This window comes from Megascapheus bottae, chromosome 26 (genome assembly GCF_031878675.1).
Source record: "Megascapheus bottae isolate mThoBot1 chromosome 26, mThoBot2.hap1, whole genome shotgun sequence".
In the NCBI taxonomy this organism is placed as follows: Eukaryota; Metazoa; Chordata; class Mammalia; order Rodentia; family Geomyidae; genus Megascapheus; species Megascapheus bottae.
In genome coordinates, this window is record NC_143534.1 from 19,791,596 (window position 1) to 19,809,819 (window position 18,224).

Here is an 18,224-nt window from a genome sequence, read left to right on the forward strand (position 1 = left end):
AAGGATCTCTTTTCTACAAGGAGAGAGGAGTTCCCCCAAAAAGGGAGAAAGGGTTGAGAACACCAGGTAACATTTTAGTTAAAATAGATTTTACTGCTAAAGACAGAAAACCTACCCTTTAAAAATATTTTTCAGTATTTTTAAATATTGGATTTCAAACACCTCAAATGCAGTGAATAAAATATATCTACATATGTTTTAAAAACATAAAACTAATTTTACCTTATGTATAAATAAGAGTACTTTGTTTCAAAAACAGAAAACTGCGTATTACAAGAGTAGTACAAAATTCAGCTTTATTACATTCATTGCCAACATTCGAACATAACTAGAAGTCCTTCAAAATGCTTTCCAGCTAGGACTGACATGGATATCAACAATGATTTGATTCTAAAATTGATTTTTATCATTAAATGTGAACAGTTTAAAAGTCCATTCTAGTCTTCATTATTTACTGCTTGTGTTTGCTGTTTAATTAAATTCTGCTTGGGTAACGCACTGGTCCAAATGAAAATGTCCAGAAACGGAGGCTAGAAAAAGGAGTTGATATAAAGAGATGGAGAATAGTGACGGCAGATGACAGCTGCCTTGGAGAAGTCCACACCAGTCTTCCCTGGCAGCCTAGGGGCCAACTTCAGCCCCTCAGCTGCACTATGTCTTGGTATCCATGGTTCTTTTCTTATCAGTGCCGGCAGGATTTGCTGTACTGCCTTGTTTAATGGAATCCAGCAAGCTCTTAACTCTTTCACTAGCAGCCTTGTTCCGTACCCTCCTACCTTGAAACTTGCTGTTGGGTAACAGAAGAGCTGCCAAGCCCCAGGGCCTATCCTCTGCAGAAGCTCGATTTTCCTGATCTAAAATCCATGCACTTTCTCTGGCCAGATCTACAAACTTTTGTATCTGGCTTTGGCTTACATTTTTGCTTATGTTGAGAGAAGTTTCAAATGGATTCTGAATGTACATCGGAGATGAATCGGGTTTGTTTTGTTCCTTTCCCTAGAAAGAACACATGAAAGGGCTTGAATATCAAAATATCAAAATCCCACAAAATATCAGTACTACCTTTATAAACAATTTCTTTTAGGAAACAGAGTTGAGCACGTATGAATGTTACAGGAGCACATGTATGTGTAGCTCATACACTATGTGGCTGGGTTTTTTGTTTTTTTTTTTTATCCCTTTTTCCTCCTGTAGTTTTGAGTATTCACAGGAGAAAAATAATTCAGGTTAATGATCTATGACTAATGTTGTCATTGTTCAGATGACAGGTATCTGGACTAGGTCAACAATAAACATATTTTTTTTGCAATAACCTACTTTTACCTAAAAAGGTTAAGAGTTTAAAAATAAAATAAACAAAAAGGGAAGAAAGCCTAAGTTGGTCACTGTAGCTCTTACCTATAATCCTAGCTACTTGAAATGGTTCAAGCGGGAAGATGGCAATTCAAGGCCATCCTGGGTAGAGAGGTCCTTAGGACTCCATTCCAGTGGAAAAAAAAACAGAACAAAATCAAACCTAAGTGTGGTGGCATACTGCTGTCCCAGCTAGGGTAGGGAGTGTAACACAGGAGGATCATGGTCCATGTATGTATCCAGGCAACGTAACTCAAAATAATAAGAATTTAAAAGAAGAGTGGGTTCAATGTTGACACACTTGCCTAGCCAGTGGGAGGCCCTAGGTTCACACCATTGTACTCCCAAAAGAAAAGAAGAGATGATGTATGGTATCACATGCTTACATTCCCAGCACTGAGGAAACTATGATCTGAGGATCTCAGAGGTTCAAATCTAGCCCAGGCAGAAAGTCCATGACTCTTATCTCTAATAAACTGCTCATAAAAAGCCAGAAGTGGCATTGTGGCTCAAGTAGTACAGTGCTAGCCTTGAGCAAAAGAAAAGAAGCTCAGGGACAGTACCCAGGCCCTAAGTTCAGGCACCAGGACTGGCACCAAACAAAAAAATCAAAACAAAAGCCGGGTGCTGGTGGCTCACGCCTATAATCCTAGCTACTCTAGAGGCTGAGATCTGAGGATCATGGTTCAAAGCCAGCCCAGGCACTAAAGTCCGAGAGACTCTTATCTTTAATTAATCACCACAGAACTGGAAGTGGTGCTGTGGCTCAAAGTGGTAGAGCGGCCTTGAGCTGAAGAGCTCAGGCACAGTGCCCAGGCCCACAATTCAAGCCCCACAACCAACCAAAAAAAAAAAAAAAAAAAAAAAAAAAACCCAAGATGAAAATAAATTTATTTTTGACTTCTACTGAAAAATATACCTTTTACAATGGGAACCCAAACTCACAAAATGACAATTCTTAAGCATGATAATGGACTGATGAGAAGTGACGACGTGAGAGAAGTTACTACTTTTGGAGACTCTCACCATGGCTTCTGAGTATCTAAATGATGCCTGTGGTCTCATCGGAAAGAGGAAAAGGTAACAAACATACTGTGTCTATAATCCCAACACTCAGAAGGCAGAGGCTGGAGAACAGTGAGGCCAAAGCGGCCTCACTGTTTTGGAAGGCTGTTCAGAATATAACTGTACTGCACATTTGAAAGAAAATTGATTAGATTACTTCCAAAATCAAACTAGCTAAAACATTAACACAATGGAAATGAGAGACTGAAACATTATTTACCTGTTGAATATTTATGGCATTTTTATTGAAAGCAAAATTGCCAAAATACTCAAAAAATTCCTTCAGTAGTAATTCTGTAAGGCAAAAAAGAAAATAAGAAATCTGCTTGAATAGCAACAACAACAAAGACCCCCCCCCCCGAAAAAAAATTACCTAGTGTTTCTGTGTTTCCTGAAGGTTTAATTTTATTCAAGTCACTAAGAAAAGTGCAATTGTTGCCTTCTATTATACATTTATCTTCAGCACCTTAAATAGAAAGGAAGTTTTCACATTTCAAAGGTATTTCCTCTTTCATCAAAAGAATTATGAATTAAATAAATCACACATATACTGTGCCCTATTACTGCTATTTATAGTTAATAGAATTTAAAACTCCAGGGCCGGGAGTTTGGCCTAGTGGTTAAAGTGCTTGCCTAGCATGCATGAAGACCCGGGTTCGATTCCTCGGTACCACATACATAGAAAAAAGCCAGAAGTGGTGCTGAGGCTCAAGTGGTAGAGCTCTAGCCTTGAGAAAGTCCAAGGACAGGGCTCAGGCCCTGAGCTCAAGCCCAGGACTGGCAAAAAAAAAAAAAAAAAAAAGAATTTAAAACTCCACTACAAAAGATTTGAGGAATTATACTCATTATTATTACATTTTCTTTAGCACAACAAAATTATTTTTAACAACTCAATTATTCCTATTAACCTTTGAAATTCACCCATTTTCTCATTGTAAATAAAAAATGCATAGAGTTCCTATCTTTCACCAAACTAAGTTAAGACACATCTTCATCCACACTTAAACTGAGATTTCCATATCCATTCCTCAGCCCTCTGATCTGATGATACATACAAGACACAAACTGCTTGTTCTAGCATTTTTTGGGAACTTCCAGTAATATCCAAATATTCCAAGCAACAATTCTCTGAATCAAAAGTTTCTATTTTTATATTCTTATTCATATTTTAGAGGTGCTTACCTCTAATTATTGATGAACACAAAGCCCTCACACACCAGGTACTCTTAAGCTAGCCTTCACTAGAAAGTGTACAGTATGTTCTTAGAACATAAATTCTACTCTTCACAAACCTAAGCAAGGACCTCTTCTATCCAAAGTTCTTGGGAGATAGTGGAAGTATGGGAAGTCTTCAAGTTATCAGGGGTAAATAAGGCTCTTTAATGTCAAATTCACAAATTTAATTTTGAGCCTTAAAATTCAACAAGACACCTTATATGGCTTTGAGCACGCCTGATAAATGTTTAAGAGAACACTGCTCCCAAGACTTACCTGCTAGGGATTTTAGGGAATCCAGGGTTGGAAGAATAGGGGGTGACCTCCTCTGGAGGAAGAAGATGACCAGCATTGTAAGGGAGAAGTTCGTAATCCAAGCACCCGGAATACTACTTGTCAGTGAGTGTGTACGAGCCCAATGTCGTATACTGAACACCAGGGCTCTCACCCTTGAATCCAAGGCACCATAGATATAAAGAAGCTCTGAACTTTTCAAAGCAATCCTTCAGAAAAGAAAAACAAAAAAGAATTTTCAAATTCTTAAATCCAGACACACATCTTGGAACCCATCTAAGTCTCACACTATTTCTAAATATATTCAGAAACCATGACTATTAGATTAAATATATAAAAGCATTATGCATTTACAAGATAAAACCCAATGTAAATGTCTGAATATCAAACATAATACCACTGAAACATTTTTAAATTTTGACATTTTACAAATGTTCTAAAACATACAAATGTTGCATCCAACTTCCTAGACATGATTTAAAGGAGTGAAATGTATTTGTACAGGGCTCTTCATAACTATTTCTAAAGACAAGCACACTGGTAAGTGTCTTTGTACCTAGGTTCTCCAGCTTGGCTAGCCAGTCCTTTGGTAGACAAGTTATAACCTAAACAGGAAAACATTTTACTCACTTGTCAAGAAAGCATTTAGTTGAAATTCTTACCATGTGTGAAATAGACAAAATTATTTAAGTCAATATTTGTAAAAACAAAAGCTGTCTAAAGGTAATGTGCTGATAAAGAGTCAAACTTCAGAGGGATAGTACTAGGCCATGGTCCCTGTTGAAGAGGCTAACATGGGGGATGGGTCTCTGAAGTTCTGTGCTGGCCTGCACTGAAAAGTGAAACCCTGTCTGTCTCTGTCTCTGCCTTTAACTCTCTTATAGGCACTGTGATAAATAAAAGAAATAAAAAATTTAAAAACAGACTTAAAAACCTATGTTCAGTAAGTTTCCTAATCAAAACACAAAGTTAAACATGATGGAGATTTTTAAATTGACACGATCAGATCATGTCTTATAATTTCTAAAAGAATTGGAGGAGGGCACAAAATCATTTCCTAATATCAACTGAAGTGTCTCCACAGTATCTACACCTAAGTTTCAAGAGAACAGAACAAATGGCAAGTAGAAACTCGTAGTATCTAAGAATGCTGTAAATTTAAATAAAGCTAAAGTGAAAACAGTAGCAATATATATAATATTCTAAGCAATAAATATCAAGTAGTATAAACAATCTGATATAAATACTGCACACTTACAAAAACCTAAAGAGAGTATAAATACACAAGTTCTGAGGTAAATATTTTTACATCCAATTTCCTAAACATAATTTAATGAGTGAAATGTATTTGTACAGTGAAATGCATTTGTTTCAAAGACAAAAAGAAAATAGCACTATTTAAAAAATGTCCTGTTTTAGGTAAAGGAAAAAAAAACAGGAAGTACAACATGAACACTTATTTTATATGAAAATTTGGCAAGACACTACAGTCTGTACCCTGAGCTACTTGAGACAAACTGGAAGTTGTTAGCAGTGGCTAACTTTAACTGAACATCCTCAGTTTAGAAGTACTGGGGTACATATTCAGTGTAACATCCCCATCATCCTTCTCTTTAAGCAAACAAATCACTAGAGCAACAGGACATAAGGTGCTTAGGAAGAACACCAACTCTTAAGCTGTTCAGACCACTTCTGACCTAATCCAATACATGTCTCTGGTACTCAAACTGGAGGAGCTTCAGAACAATTCCCAAGGCAGACTCAAACTGCCACTTGATTTTTGAAGTATACTTCAAATGAGTCTTATCAGAAACAGAGATACATTTTGAATACTAGACTACACAAATCAGAATATGTTTCACTGTTATATGAATACATTATTGACACAATACACTATCATTTTGTTTAGGAAATTCCAAGCTGTCAACAGCTACAAGAATAATAACTTTTTAAAAAAGGATTTCCTACTTTTAAATCTAAGTGCTCAATTAAAAAAATGTTATTGAAGTATGAGTAAGAGCTCAAGGCTATTGTTTCTACCCAAGAAAATCACAGCTGATATCATATAACACTGACATTTTACAACAACAAACTTAAGAGATCATACCTATTGTTAGTAGTCAAATCACACTGAAATCCAGAGGGCTGGTGGGAAAACCTTACAAGAGGACACCGAGCATTCAGGATTTTTTGCATGCCCACACAACCAGGACCAAAGTGGTCAAGGCATTCTCCTATCACAGACAGGATCTTCTGAGTCGCAACTCTTTCCGAAGGAACACTTCTCACTTGAAATTCTATGGAAAAATTTCCAACATTCTAAATAATAAAAAAATTGATAACAAGGATCATTTGGCATAAAGGAAAAAAATCAATATAACTTTACTGTTATTATTAAGGTATTATACAAAGGGATTACTATTTCCTAAGTCATTTTGCATACATTTCTTTTTTTGACATCACCCTTTCCGTTACTTTCCCCCAGTTTCTCTCTCCTGTCCGTGCTCTGTTGTAAAAAGGAATTTAATAAACTTTTTCTGAAAGGATGTTCTAAATCATTCCTTTCAAGCAAACATATAATGTAGGAATTCCTCATGTAAAAATATCCAAAAAGACCTAAAAGATGTTTATTTGGTGACCTTACATTTCTCTAGGATATATATACATATATATATATAAATAACAAATGTATAAATTCACTGAGGTTTAATAGCTAACTTATCTATCACAGCACAAAATAAGTGAAGCTGTGGCTCAAATGGTAGAGTGCCAGTCTTGAGCAAAAAAGGCTCAGGGACAGCATCCAGGCTCTGAGTTCAAGCCCAGGACTGAAAACAAAAAACAAAAATACTGAGGTTTCAGAACTCTAGTCATTTTGATTTAATCCATCTTTGTAACTTTCCTATTTCACTACTCCATTCTACTTAAAATTCCAAAGTACATGTATATTTATATGGCAAGTAGAAACTAACAAATAAATTAGGGAGCTCTTCAACAGGAAAATAAACATCTTGAAAGAAACATCTTCCATTAAGAAAAGCACAGATTGAGTAATTATCTAAGATGGTATGCACAATAAACAAAACAAAATAAAAACAAGAAAAAATGGATGAGGAATGCTGGGACTCAAGCACAGGGGGTAAAGGAAGGACAATACTCACATATGAGAAGGCAGCAATGAGATTTTCAAGCACTCTATATTATGACAAGAATAAAACCGAGGTAGAAATGAAAGAGACACGATGAAGAACACAGATCTGACTAGTGGTACTTGAGATAGGAAACTAGAGCCCTGTGAATGGAATAGAATACCAAATATTCCACACTAATGAATGGAATTCCAAATATTCCATACTTCCTCCAATGGCATCTGGTAAAATATCATGGTCCTACACCTGAAGCTGAGCATGGTCATGTGTTATGCTCTGGCCAAAGGAATATGAGAGTTCCAGGCAGCTGTTCCTGCTAAAGAGCCAATGCTCAACTCTAAGGCCTTTTACTGTATCAGCAATGACAGAGCACAGCAAATCTGTAAATCTTCAGAAGGATTAATGTGCTAAGACACAGAGATTCCCAGCTTCTCTGATATCAAAGTATAATTTAGCCTGACATAGCAAAATACAACCTAACCTGATATGTCTGACAGAAAAAGAAAATGAAAAGCACACGAGTAACTAGAAAAGCCAGCACTACACACAAATGAAATAAGGCCATTACAAAACTACTATGACAAAACTATCAAAACCACTCTCCTCCATAAAACAAATAAAACTAAAGAATTCTTCAGAATAACTAATTCAACCTTACTAGTATTCACTATTCCTATAGCACTACCTAGTGGCAGATAATCTAATAAAGAAAAACAGAATGGAAGCACACTGTCCACACTAATCATTTCCATACATTGTTAGGAATTACTAACATTTCTACTGCTTAACTCGCTCAAGATGCAGAATCCTACTAGAAAGAACAGAACAGAAGGAAAAAGCATATTGGATGAAACTAAATGAAATAAACTCTAGGATATGGAAACAAGAGGTTTATCTCGTGTGATTGTTGTTCTTAATGTACTACATTACTTCTCTTTTTTCTTGTCTTTATGGTTAATCTCACACTGTTACTGTATCTGACTTTGTTACCTGGTATATTGTATATACGATTATTTAAAATAGGGAAGGGAAGGGAGGAAAACAAGATGATTGAGAGGGGGTGGGGAAGGAAACAGGAATAAAAACATGAGAAAAGGTATCAATGTGTGAGAAGTAATTGTAACCCCTCTATACATTATATTGACAATAAATTTTAAAAAAAAGATGGAAGATAGATGCACGATCAGAACTTACGATTTAAACGGGAGACAAATCATTTCAATACACACTACAAAGAAGAACTGGTTATAAGCTTGTGAGATCATCCAAAGTGGGTATTAGGATAACTCAGGCTGACTAAAGGATGGAGTCTAAAGCTGTCATAGGAGGACACAAGGGACTGTTACAGCAGCAAAGCTGAAGGACATATTAAGGGAATATGTGATAGATAGGAAAAGCAAATGAGGAGAATTAATAGACAGCAAAGTTAAAACAGTACTAACATCTGAGACAGAAGAATTTTTTTCATATATTTTTAATTATAATTAATAGAAGGGTTACAGTATATTCACCAGATAGAAAGTGCATTACTTCACAAACATTGATACCCTTTCTCATGTCTTGGTCCCCATTTCCCTCCCCCACCCCCACCCCTCATCTTCTTTTCTCTCCCTTCCCTAATCGATTTCAAATAACCAAATAAGCATATATACAATGTATCAGATAACAAGGTAAAATACTGTAACAATATGAGATAACCAAGGGACAGCAAAAGAGATGAGGTAATACAGTAAGTACATTAAGGACAACAATTACTCATTATATGGCTTTTGTTTCTCTATCCTGGAGGTTCTTTCATTTAGCATCATACTGTATGGCCTTATGTATCTAGGTTTTGTTCTATTGTAAATCTCTGCTAGGAGAGCCCAAGGTTTCTACTGATTATGACAATGAGGGAAACCATTGAGCCTATGTTTCTCGCTTACCAGAAGAAATTTGCCTGCCCTTCCAAGGCAATTCTGGCCAAGGAGATTCTCAACAGAAAAAGTGGGGCCTGGCAGTGCGTTCCTGCCATCTCAGGTATGGCAGAAAGCATAAATAGGATGATCATAGACAGTCTAGGACAGCCCAGACGAAAATGAGATCCTTTCTCAAAAAGAACAAAGCAGAAAGGATGGAGGCTGGGTTCACGTAGTAGAGTGCCTGCCCAGAAAAACCTGAGTTTAAACTCCAGTTAAAAAAAAAAAAAAAAGCAAACTACTATTAATAAGAGAGATACACAGAAATAAAGCAATGAATATAAAGGTTGAAAATAACACATGAGCGCATACAGCAACGAATCATCTTAGCTGACAAAAGAATTTAAATAAGTACTTACAGAAATGAAGTAATTTGATGAAATTTAAATGATCCAATATGAGATAACTATATACTACATCCTTGGTTGACATTGTCCAAAAAAGAAATGTACTCAAATGCACCCCTATGTACAATACCTTAATAATAAATTATATATTTTAAAAATATAGTTCACATTCAAAATCTGAATATAATCTAGAAAATCTGTTATATAATCTGAATAACATAATTTACAAAAACCCATAATCAAGAGACTTTAAAGTCCACACAGCACTTTTGTTTGAAGCCTTATATCAAATAAGCCCTATTCTATGATCATGTTTACTAAGTAATTAATTTAAAGATGCCTTTTCTAATGAATTTTAAGTTATAGCTGCATAAAGAAATATAATTTACCTTGCTAGTGGGGTATTTTCTAAATGCATGTAGATCCATAAACATGTCCAGATCACATCCCATTTTCCCAAAAGTGTTCACTGAGGAGCCAAAGGGTCTGACTGCACATTCAGGGAAGTAGGCTGCTGCTATGTCTTCAATGAGGGAGCACGTAAGATATCGGAGCTTAATGTTCTCTTCCGTGAGCTCCAATACCTTCAGCAGACTGTTCAGCTGATCATCTACCTAGCTAGCCAAAATAAAACAGCAAAACAGACAATGTAGAAGCACAGAAAATGATGGTCATATTCTTTTTTCTTCTTTTGTGAGCAATCTGAGGATCAAACCCAGGCAGGGCCTTGCACATGCTAGACAAACCTGAGTTAACATCCTTATTCCAAAAAATAACTTGCCCCCTTGCTTCCAAAGATCTGATGGCATATTAAAAAATACATTTGGGGCTGGGAGATTTGGCCTAGTGGTAGAGTGCTTGCCTAGCATGCACAAAGACCTGGGTTCGATTCCTTGGTACCACATACATTAAAAAAGCCGAACGTGGTCAGGTGGTAGAGCTCTAGCCTTGAAAAAGTCCAAGGACAGTGCTCAGGCTATGGGCTCAAGCCCAGGGCTGGTAAAAAATGAAAAGAAAAGAAAAAAAATACATTGGGTCTTAAAGTTTCTGGGGGAAAAAGAACTGAGGAATGACAATAACAAAAGTTGACTGGAACAAAAGCTACCACTTTCCATAAGAGATGAATATAAAATATCGTTCTAGGTAAATTCAAGTTTTAGGTAAATTCACTTGAATTACCTAGAAGAGGTCACATATCCACAAAGCTACCCAGTAAAAGCAACGTTCAAGCATTCAACACCTGACATCTCTCAATTCCTTATAAACAGCTTTGTATAGCACAGACTAAAATAATCAAGACTTTGAAACTATGCTAAAATACATTTTTGGGTTGGTTGTTTGATTGTTTGAAACAGGGTCTTACTACCTAGTCCTGGCTGACCTGAAATTCACTATGTTATTCAGATTGGCTTTGAATTCTTCAACCTTAGACTCCCAAATGCTGGGATTACAGCCATTACATGCACATGACCCCAAGTCTGGTCCTTAAGAAAAGTATTTAAAGAAAAGTATTATTATTTAAAGAAAAGTATTTAAAGTTAAACAAGCTAACAACAACAGCAACAAAAATTCATGGCATCAAATTTTAAAAAAATGTTGAAAATAACTAAAGCATTCAACTCAACTTTTTTTTTTAAGTACAGGGTAAAAATAAGACAATTATAAAAATTAAGTAATAAAACATAATCCTTTGAAAAATAAAAGCACAGATTAATTCTAAAGCCTAATAAAACTAGAAGAAGTTTAGCAAGTTTGAATACAACAAATATATGTATTAGGAGATAATAAATGACTGATTTAAACAAACAACAAAAAAGAATACTATAAAAAGGAAAAAGTCCTTTTTACAATACCACCAAAATTTTTTGTCACTATATTGAAAGAGAAATAAAATCTGAATTATCCAAAAAGGCTAAAAACTTTGTCATTATTTTGAGAGGTACAGAAAGAATGAGGCATTAAGTAGGTAAGGGTTACATTTACTGTTCACTCACTATATTGTGTACTGTGACTTTTATAAAGCAATCATTTATTAATAGATATCAAAGCTACAAAAAATGTAAGCAAATATATAAAAAACACCTTTTTAAGTAAATAGTTTATTCTGGGAATGCAAGAACGGCTTAATAGGAAAAATTTATAAATGTCATTCACGACATTAAAAGAAATACAGAGCTAGGTGCTGGTGGCTCATACTTGTAACCCTAGCTACTCAGGAGGCTGAGATCTGAGGATCACTATTCAAAGGCAGCCTGAGCAATAAAGTCCATGAGACTCTTATCTCTAATTAAGCACCAAAAAAGCCAGCAGTAGAACGGTGGCTCAAATCAGAGTGCTAGTGTTGAGAACAAAAGTTCAGGGACAGTGCTAGGCCCTGGTTCAGCTGCCAACACCAGCATAAAACAAGAAATACAGAGAAAAAACAGATGACATCTCAAATGACATACAGCTTGACAAGATAATCTCAAATGGGGGGAAATTTAGAAGTTGAGGTAAGTATACCTATAAACTTACACTTTCTGCATAATAAAGTACGTCAAAAAGCTTCTTGTTTAAAGGAAACGGACTGCTAATCTTTACATAGGACTGTTCAGAAGTCTGGCTTGATGGATTGCTCAGCCTCAAACTGAAGAAACGAGATTGAAATGGAATCACAGCTTCTGTGCTCAGGCTTGGAGTATGACTTGTGTCCCGAAGTGAATCTACACCATCCTTCTGGCAAAATTCTACAAGAGCATAGAGACCCTATACCAAAAACAACAACAACAACAAAAGACTCATTTCACAATGACACATTGAGTATGATATTCTCAAAACAATTATCTTCAAACTACAAAATATATGACTTTAAAAATGTTATGAATGACATAATTCTAGTGTATTCACTTTACTACAAGTAGACTACAAAAAGGAACAGTATAAAATAGTACCAGTCAGGAGAAACTAAAACAAAACAAAAAAACAAAATAGAAAATCAACAGAAAAAATAATTTCCCTTCCCAGTGGCCTTTATCTAAAGTACTGAGCTAATACTATTCAATAATAATTCATAATGGAACCAATAATAAATTATTTATAATTCTAAAGAACTACTATAAAGATTTTTACTCTCATATCAAAAAAAAATTAAAACAAATAAAACCTCATTGAAGAAATATAAAGCCAGACTTAATGTCACAAACCCATAATCTTAGCTAGTCAGAGGGCAGAGGCAGGATTATGAGTTCCCAAATTGAAGGTTATCCCAAGCCAAGTTAAAGACCCTCTCAGAAACAAACTAAAAACAAAAGGGCTGGAGATGTGGATCAAATAGAGATGTGGCTCCTGCCTGGAGCATGAGTCCCTGTGTTTCTATCAGCAGTAACACAAAACAAAACAACAAATAAAGGAAAGATGTAAGATGTCAGAAGAGACATTTTATCTGACTTTTCATTACTGCAAAGGCAACAATCAAAAATACCCTGCAAAACCAAGACCGATGAGGTGGTCATACTGAGATACGTACAAAGCTTTCATAGAAGAAATGATGTTTAATTGGTCCATGTTGTTTTGATAAATATTTGAGAAACTTTTTTTCATTGATTTTTTTAGGGCAATGTATTAAGACAGTCCGCTGTGCCTGTTCTCGTCTTTCTTCCAACACCTCAGAGAATCTCTTTTTGGGGGTCCTGTCTTCAGTTCCTACAAATGAAACAAAAATAAGTATTTTCTGTCTCAGATACTAGATGGGAGTAAATTTTAAAACATTTTGATGGAGTATAGAAAGACTGTATGTATGACTAAAATAACTTCATCCTGGTACGTTACTTTCTCTTCCCTTCCTTTAAGGCTTGTTCAGACACATTACTTTTAGTGTCCACTGTATTATCTCTAATGGCTCTCATTAGAACTATTCACTTTATCTGTTTTGACTAACCAGGCTGGAACAGAGTTCCACTAGGTCGGAAAAGCCAACCAAGTGCTGAACAGTTCCTCTAGATCAGAAAAACCAACAACCTAAAAGAGTACACTCATTTAACACTTAAACAACTGTACATGAAGCCTAAATGATTTCAAGCCTGAGTATAATGAGACAAAGAACTTAGGAGGTAAAGAGTTCAGAAGTGACGAAGAAAGTTATTAAATTTTTCTTTGATGAGATCCACAATATGGTAAGAAAATTAACACCAAGTTGCTCCATTTTCATGGTTGCTATCCAAGAACTAGTGACAATTTCACTAAGGAAATGGGCTTTTTTTTAACTTAAAAATCTAGAGCAAATGGTTTTACAACCTAGGGAATTAAGACAGGTGCTGTGACAGTCAAGAATAAAACACTAATTATCCACTTGTCACAAAAGGAAAATCACAAAAGAACTAGAAGTATAAAGAGTAAAAGAACTGAAGTATAAAGAGAAAAAAATAATCATTCAAGTTCTAAGAAAACATTAAAACCAAACAGTATTTTTTGGCAGGTGGGGGACAAAGTCTCACTCTGTAGGGTAGCTAGTCTCGAAACTCAGGAGGATCCTCCAGTTTCCACCCCCACCTGCTGAGATGATAGCTGCATACCACTACCACACTCAGGTCTCCAAACTGAACCATTTAAAATGTACTTATATTTATTTATTCATTCATCCATTTGTTTATTGCCAGTATTGGCGTTTCAACTCAGGACCTTGAATAGTTTGCTTGCTTAGCTGATTTCTCTCAAGTGCTTCTTTTCAGTCTGGAATGGTAGATTTCCGAAATTACAAACCACCAAATCTGATCAAAACTCTCAACAAAGTTCCAGAAAGACTAAGTAGAACAGAAAACATATTGACATGGAAATGAGAATCTATTCTGTCAAAAAGCTGAAAAATCGGGCCGGGAGTCGGGCTTAGTGCAAGAGTGCTTGCGTAGCATGCACGAGGACCCAGGTTTGATTCCTCGGTACCACATACATAGAAAAATACCAGAAATGGTGCTGTGGCTCAAGTGGTAGAGCTCTAGCTTTGAGAAAACTCAAGGACAGTGCTCAGGCCCTGAGCTCAAGCCCAGGACTGGCCCCCCCCCCAAAAAAAAAGCTGTAAAATCAATGGAACAAAGGAAATACTGCAACCACAATATTTGAATTTCAGCAAACTCCAAGGTACTTTCGATGACAAGACAGAGAAATCCAGGTTAAAAAGAGTAGGAGCTGCTGAGCCCCAAACTTTTCCTTTGTCCACCCAGAAACAAGCATCTCAGTAGCTGCACATTAGGAACTTGGACTCTGACTGCTCATCACTGTCAGCCCGTGACCCACACCTAGGAATGTCACACTTAGGAATGACTACTGCCATAAGGCTAAAAATAATCTTTGTATCTGTACCCTCTTAATACCAATGCCAGTTTTTTAACATTGACCTCTTACTTAAGACTATGTCATAATAGTCTCCATTATTCTAGCTTTGTCTTTCTCAAGCAATTCTCCATGCTGCTGACAATGTGATCTTTACAATACAATCTTTAAAAAGCCTTTGACTTTTCTACTTAAGTAGAAAAGTTAGTACTAGGATTTGAACTCAGGGCCTCAAATTCAGGTATCAGCCACCAATGCTGGGTTTTAAATCCTTTAATAACTTTCACATGGCCTTTAAGACCATACCAAAGGGCCAGGAGTTTGGCCTAGTGGTAGAGTGCTTGCCTAGCATGCACGAAGATCCGGGTTTGATTCCTTGGTACCACATACTTAGAAAAAGCCAGAAGTGGTGCTGAGGCTCAAGTGGTAGAGTTCTAGCCTTGAGAAAAATCCAAGGACAGTGCTCAGGCCCTGAGCTTAAGCCCAGGACTGGCAAAAAAAAAAAAAAAAAAAAAGACCATACCATGTCTAAACTCCACAGCTGCCATCTTTGTCCCATCTCATCTCTTCAACACCTCTTTCTACCATTTGTCTGCCTTGTAACCTTTGCACATACAGTACTGTACACATAATACTCTCACATACTATGAATTCCTTGTCTTCATCTCTCTGTTGGAATGCCCATCTTCTCATTTTCTGTTAGGCAAACTCCCATTCATTCTCCAAACTTTGCTCAGGTATGTGAAGACTTCTGCCCCCTCCATGGTAGAGTCTCTTCCACCTCTGTATTCCCTTACTTTTGCATCTATGAAGGAATGCAATCCATAATATTGTTACAAACTTATTTTTAATATGGAAGATAACTTCCATGTTGAGCTGAGGATCTACACTACTCTTCCTCAATATCAGTCTGCTAAGTTACCCAGTCTTATTCCTTCTCAGTCCTATTTCCTTCTCTCTGACGCTGCAGGTCCTAACTGAATAACTCACCATTCTCTCACAATACTACTGTCTCTGATTTCTTTTTTGCCAGTTTTGGACTTGAGCTCTATCTTCTGATCTCAGTCTTTTAAGTAGTGAGGATTATAGACATGCATGAACCACCAGCACTCACCTGTTATTCTATATTATAGGTAGAAAAAAGGGTGGTCTCACAGCATGAGGTCGAGTTCAAGTCCCCAGTACTTATACCAAAAATAAAAAGCAATATATGAGTTTGCTTTGTATCTCTAAGAGAATATGAAATACTCTCAAATTTAATGCACCATACAAATGCTAAATCAGTTTTTTGGCAGATTTCTCAGGTAAATCTGTAGAGTTACTTTAAAAATTTCAAAGTAAGGGTTGGGAGTTTGGACTAGTGTTAGAGTGCTTGCCTAGCATGCATGAAGACCAGGGTTTAATTTCTCAGTACCACATACATGAAAGGAAAAAAAAAAAAAAAAGCCAGTAGTGGTGCTGTGGCTCAAATAGTCGAGCTCTAGCCTTGAGAAAACCCAAGGACGCTGCTCATACCCTGAGCCCAAGCCAGGGACTGGCAAAAAAAAAAAAAAAAAAAAAGTTTCAAGTCTTCTGTAGCCTGATTTAAGGGAAAAGATTTTCTTCATTTAGAATACTTAGAAATAACTTTGCTCTTAAAAACTACTGCTCCAAGAAAAGTCAGAAATCAGTAAATAACATTGTTTGTTAGTCTGGGTCAAGATCTAAGCTATAAAAAGGAACACCAAGAAGGTCTTGAGAGTGGGTGAAGGCTAATGGAGGGGGGCAAGAGATATAAAGAGACAGAATACTCAAAGAATGTATGTGCAAAGTGAACTGGGAAACTTGAGGCCATCGATGAGTGGAGACCAAGAACGTGAGGAGAGAAGCAGAAGGAGGGATGGAGGGAGGGGGGGGGTGAATGGAAGCGGGTACAGTAAGAGGACATGTTAACCTGAAACCCCTTGACACAACTGTTTGAAGAAAGCAGTGAAGAATACAGACTGAAAGGCCAGCAAGGGTCGCGCAGGGCTGTAATCCTCGCTACGCTGGAGACAACGACAACCAAGATCTTGGTTGGAAGACCTTGGGTGAGCTTGCAGGAAGTTATTCAGCTGCCTGAGTCTCCGTCTAGATAGATCTGCCAAATGGAGGCCATATATTTCTTGGAAGAACTGTACATTACCACACGCAAGCTCGGGGCCTCCAGAACAACAACAACAACAACAACAACAACAACACTCAAAGCTGCATCCAAATCTAGAACGCCTGCCGGACCACGGTGGATGCAACCCGGTTTGCAAACACGTGGGGCTCGGAAGGGCCTCAAGACGGCGGAAACGTCCCGGCCGGGAGTCGTGGCCCCCGAGAGCCAGGAAACCAGGCCTGCACTTTGGCCGCCACTCGCGGCGCGGCATCCGGGAAATCGGAGGAAGGAGGCGGATGGCTGGCGCGCCGCGTGAAGACCCCGGGTCCCCAAGAGGGCCGCGGGGTGCTCTACAAACCGTGCTCCCGGCCCTGCGCCCCTAGATGCTTCAGCAGGTGCCCACGGCCCCGAGCCGCCGGCCCCGAGCGCCCGCCCCGCCGGCCCCGAGCGCCCGCCCCCCGGCGCCCTCCGCTCCCGCCGGGCCGCCCGGCCGCCCGGCCCCGCGCCTTCACCTGCCACCTCGCTTCCCGAAGACTGGTCTTCCGTCCTGAGGTCCGCGGCCGCCGGTCCCGCATTACTGACATGTCTGAAAACAGGACACTGGACTCGACTTCTCCGAGAGCAGAAGGACAAACGGGTCAGGAGACCCACGCCGCGGGCAGCCATAGCAGCTGAAACGCGGGCCTCAGAGGGCGGCGGACTTCCGCGCATGCGCCCTGAGGCGGAAAACGACGGGAAGCTGCGAGGGTCAAACGAGGCGCGAGGCGTTCGGTTTGGCAACTGTTGGTTCTACCGAAGGGATTCCAAGTTCAGAGCTGAGCTACGTTCCTTCACTCCGCCTCGCCACAGAAGAGAGCAGCTATTCAGTTCTACACATGGCCATATTACAGAGTTCGACTTACTTGTTCAGTTTACTAATTTTACAGAAAAAAAAAAAAAGAGGCGCAGAAGCCAGATCTAGTCTGACTTCCAGTGCTATGGTTTTGTGTCCTACAAAAGGTAGATTTAGGACACTATATTAAAAAGAAAACTGGGCATGGTAGTTCACTCCTTTAAGCCTAGCAAATTAGAATGCTGAGATCAAGAAGAGGAATAATGTTCCAGGTCAGCACAGGCCAAGAAAGAAAAATAAATTTACAAGAGATTCCAGTCTTAACTAATTGCTGGGTATGATGGCATTTACTTATCTTCCGGCTGTGGGGCAGGGATGGTATAAATAGGAGGATTTGGAATCGGGGAGCCTAAGCAAAAGAGAGATCCATTTCAAAAAGTAAACAGAGCAACAAAGGACTGGCTTAAATGGTAACATGACTGAGTTCAAACTCTAGTATGGAAGAAGGAAGAGAGGGAGGGAGGGAGGGAGGGCAAAAGAATCCTGTTGTAGATTAAGACTAATCTATACACAGAAAATTAT

The 18,224-nt window shown here is 38.1% G+C and overlaps 1 protein-coding gene across 1 annotated transcript; it reads right to left on the minus strand.

The window, feature by feature from the left end:
* Nucleotides 1–282: 282 nt before the first annotated feature.
* Mtpap (mitochondrial poly(A) polymerase) lies at nt 283–17,494 on the minus strand. The gene is made up of 9 exons (XM_090319097.1): nt 17,323–17,494; nt 12,887–13,062; nt 11,896–12,126; nt 9,771–9,995; nt 6,035–6,246; nt 3,910–4,136; nt 2,792–2,884; nt 2,639–2,712; nt 283–996 (listed from the first exon to the last, which is right to left on the minus strand). The coding sequence occupies exons 1-9, from the start codon at nt 17,474–17,476 to the stop codon at nt 652–654; spliced, it is 1,737 nt and encodes a 578-aa protein (XP_090175223.1). The 5' UTR covers nt 17,477–17,494; the 3' UTR covers nt 283–651.
* Between the last annotated feature and the right edge of the window lie 730 nt (nt 17,495–18,224).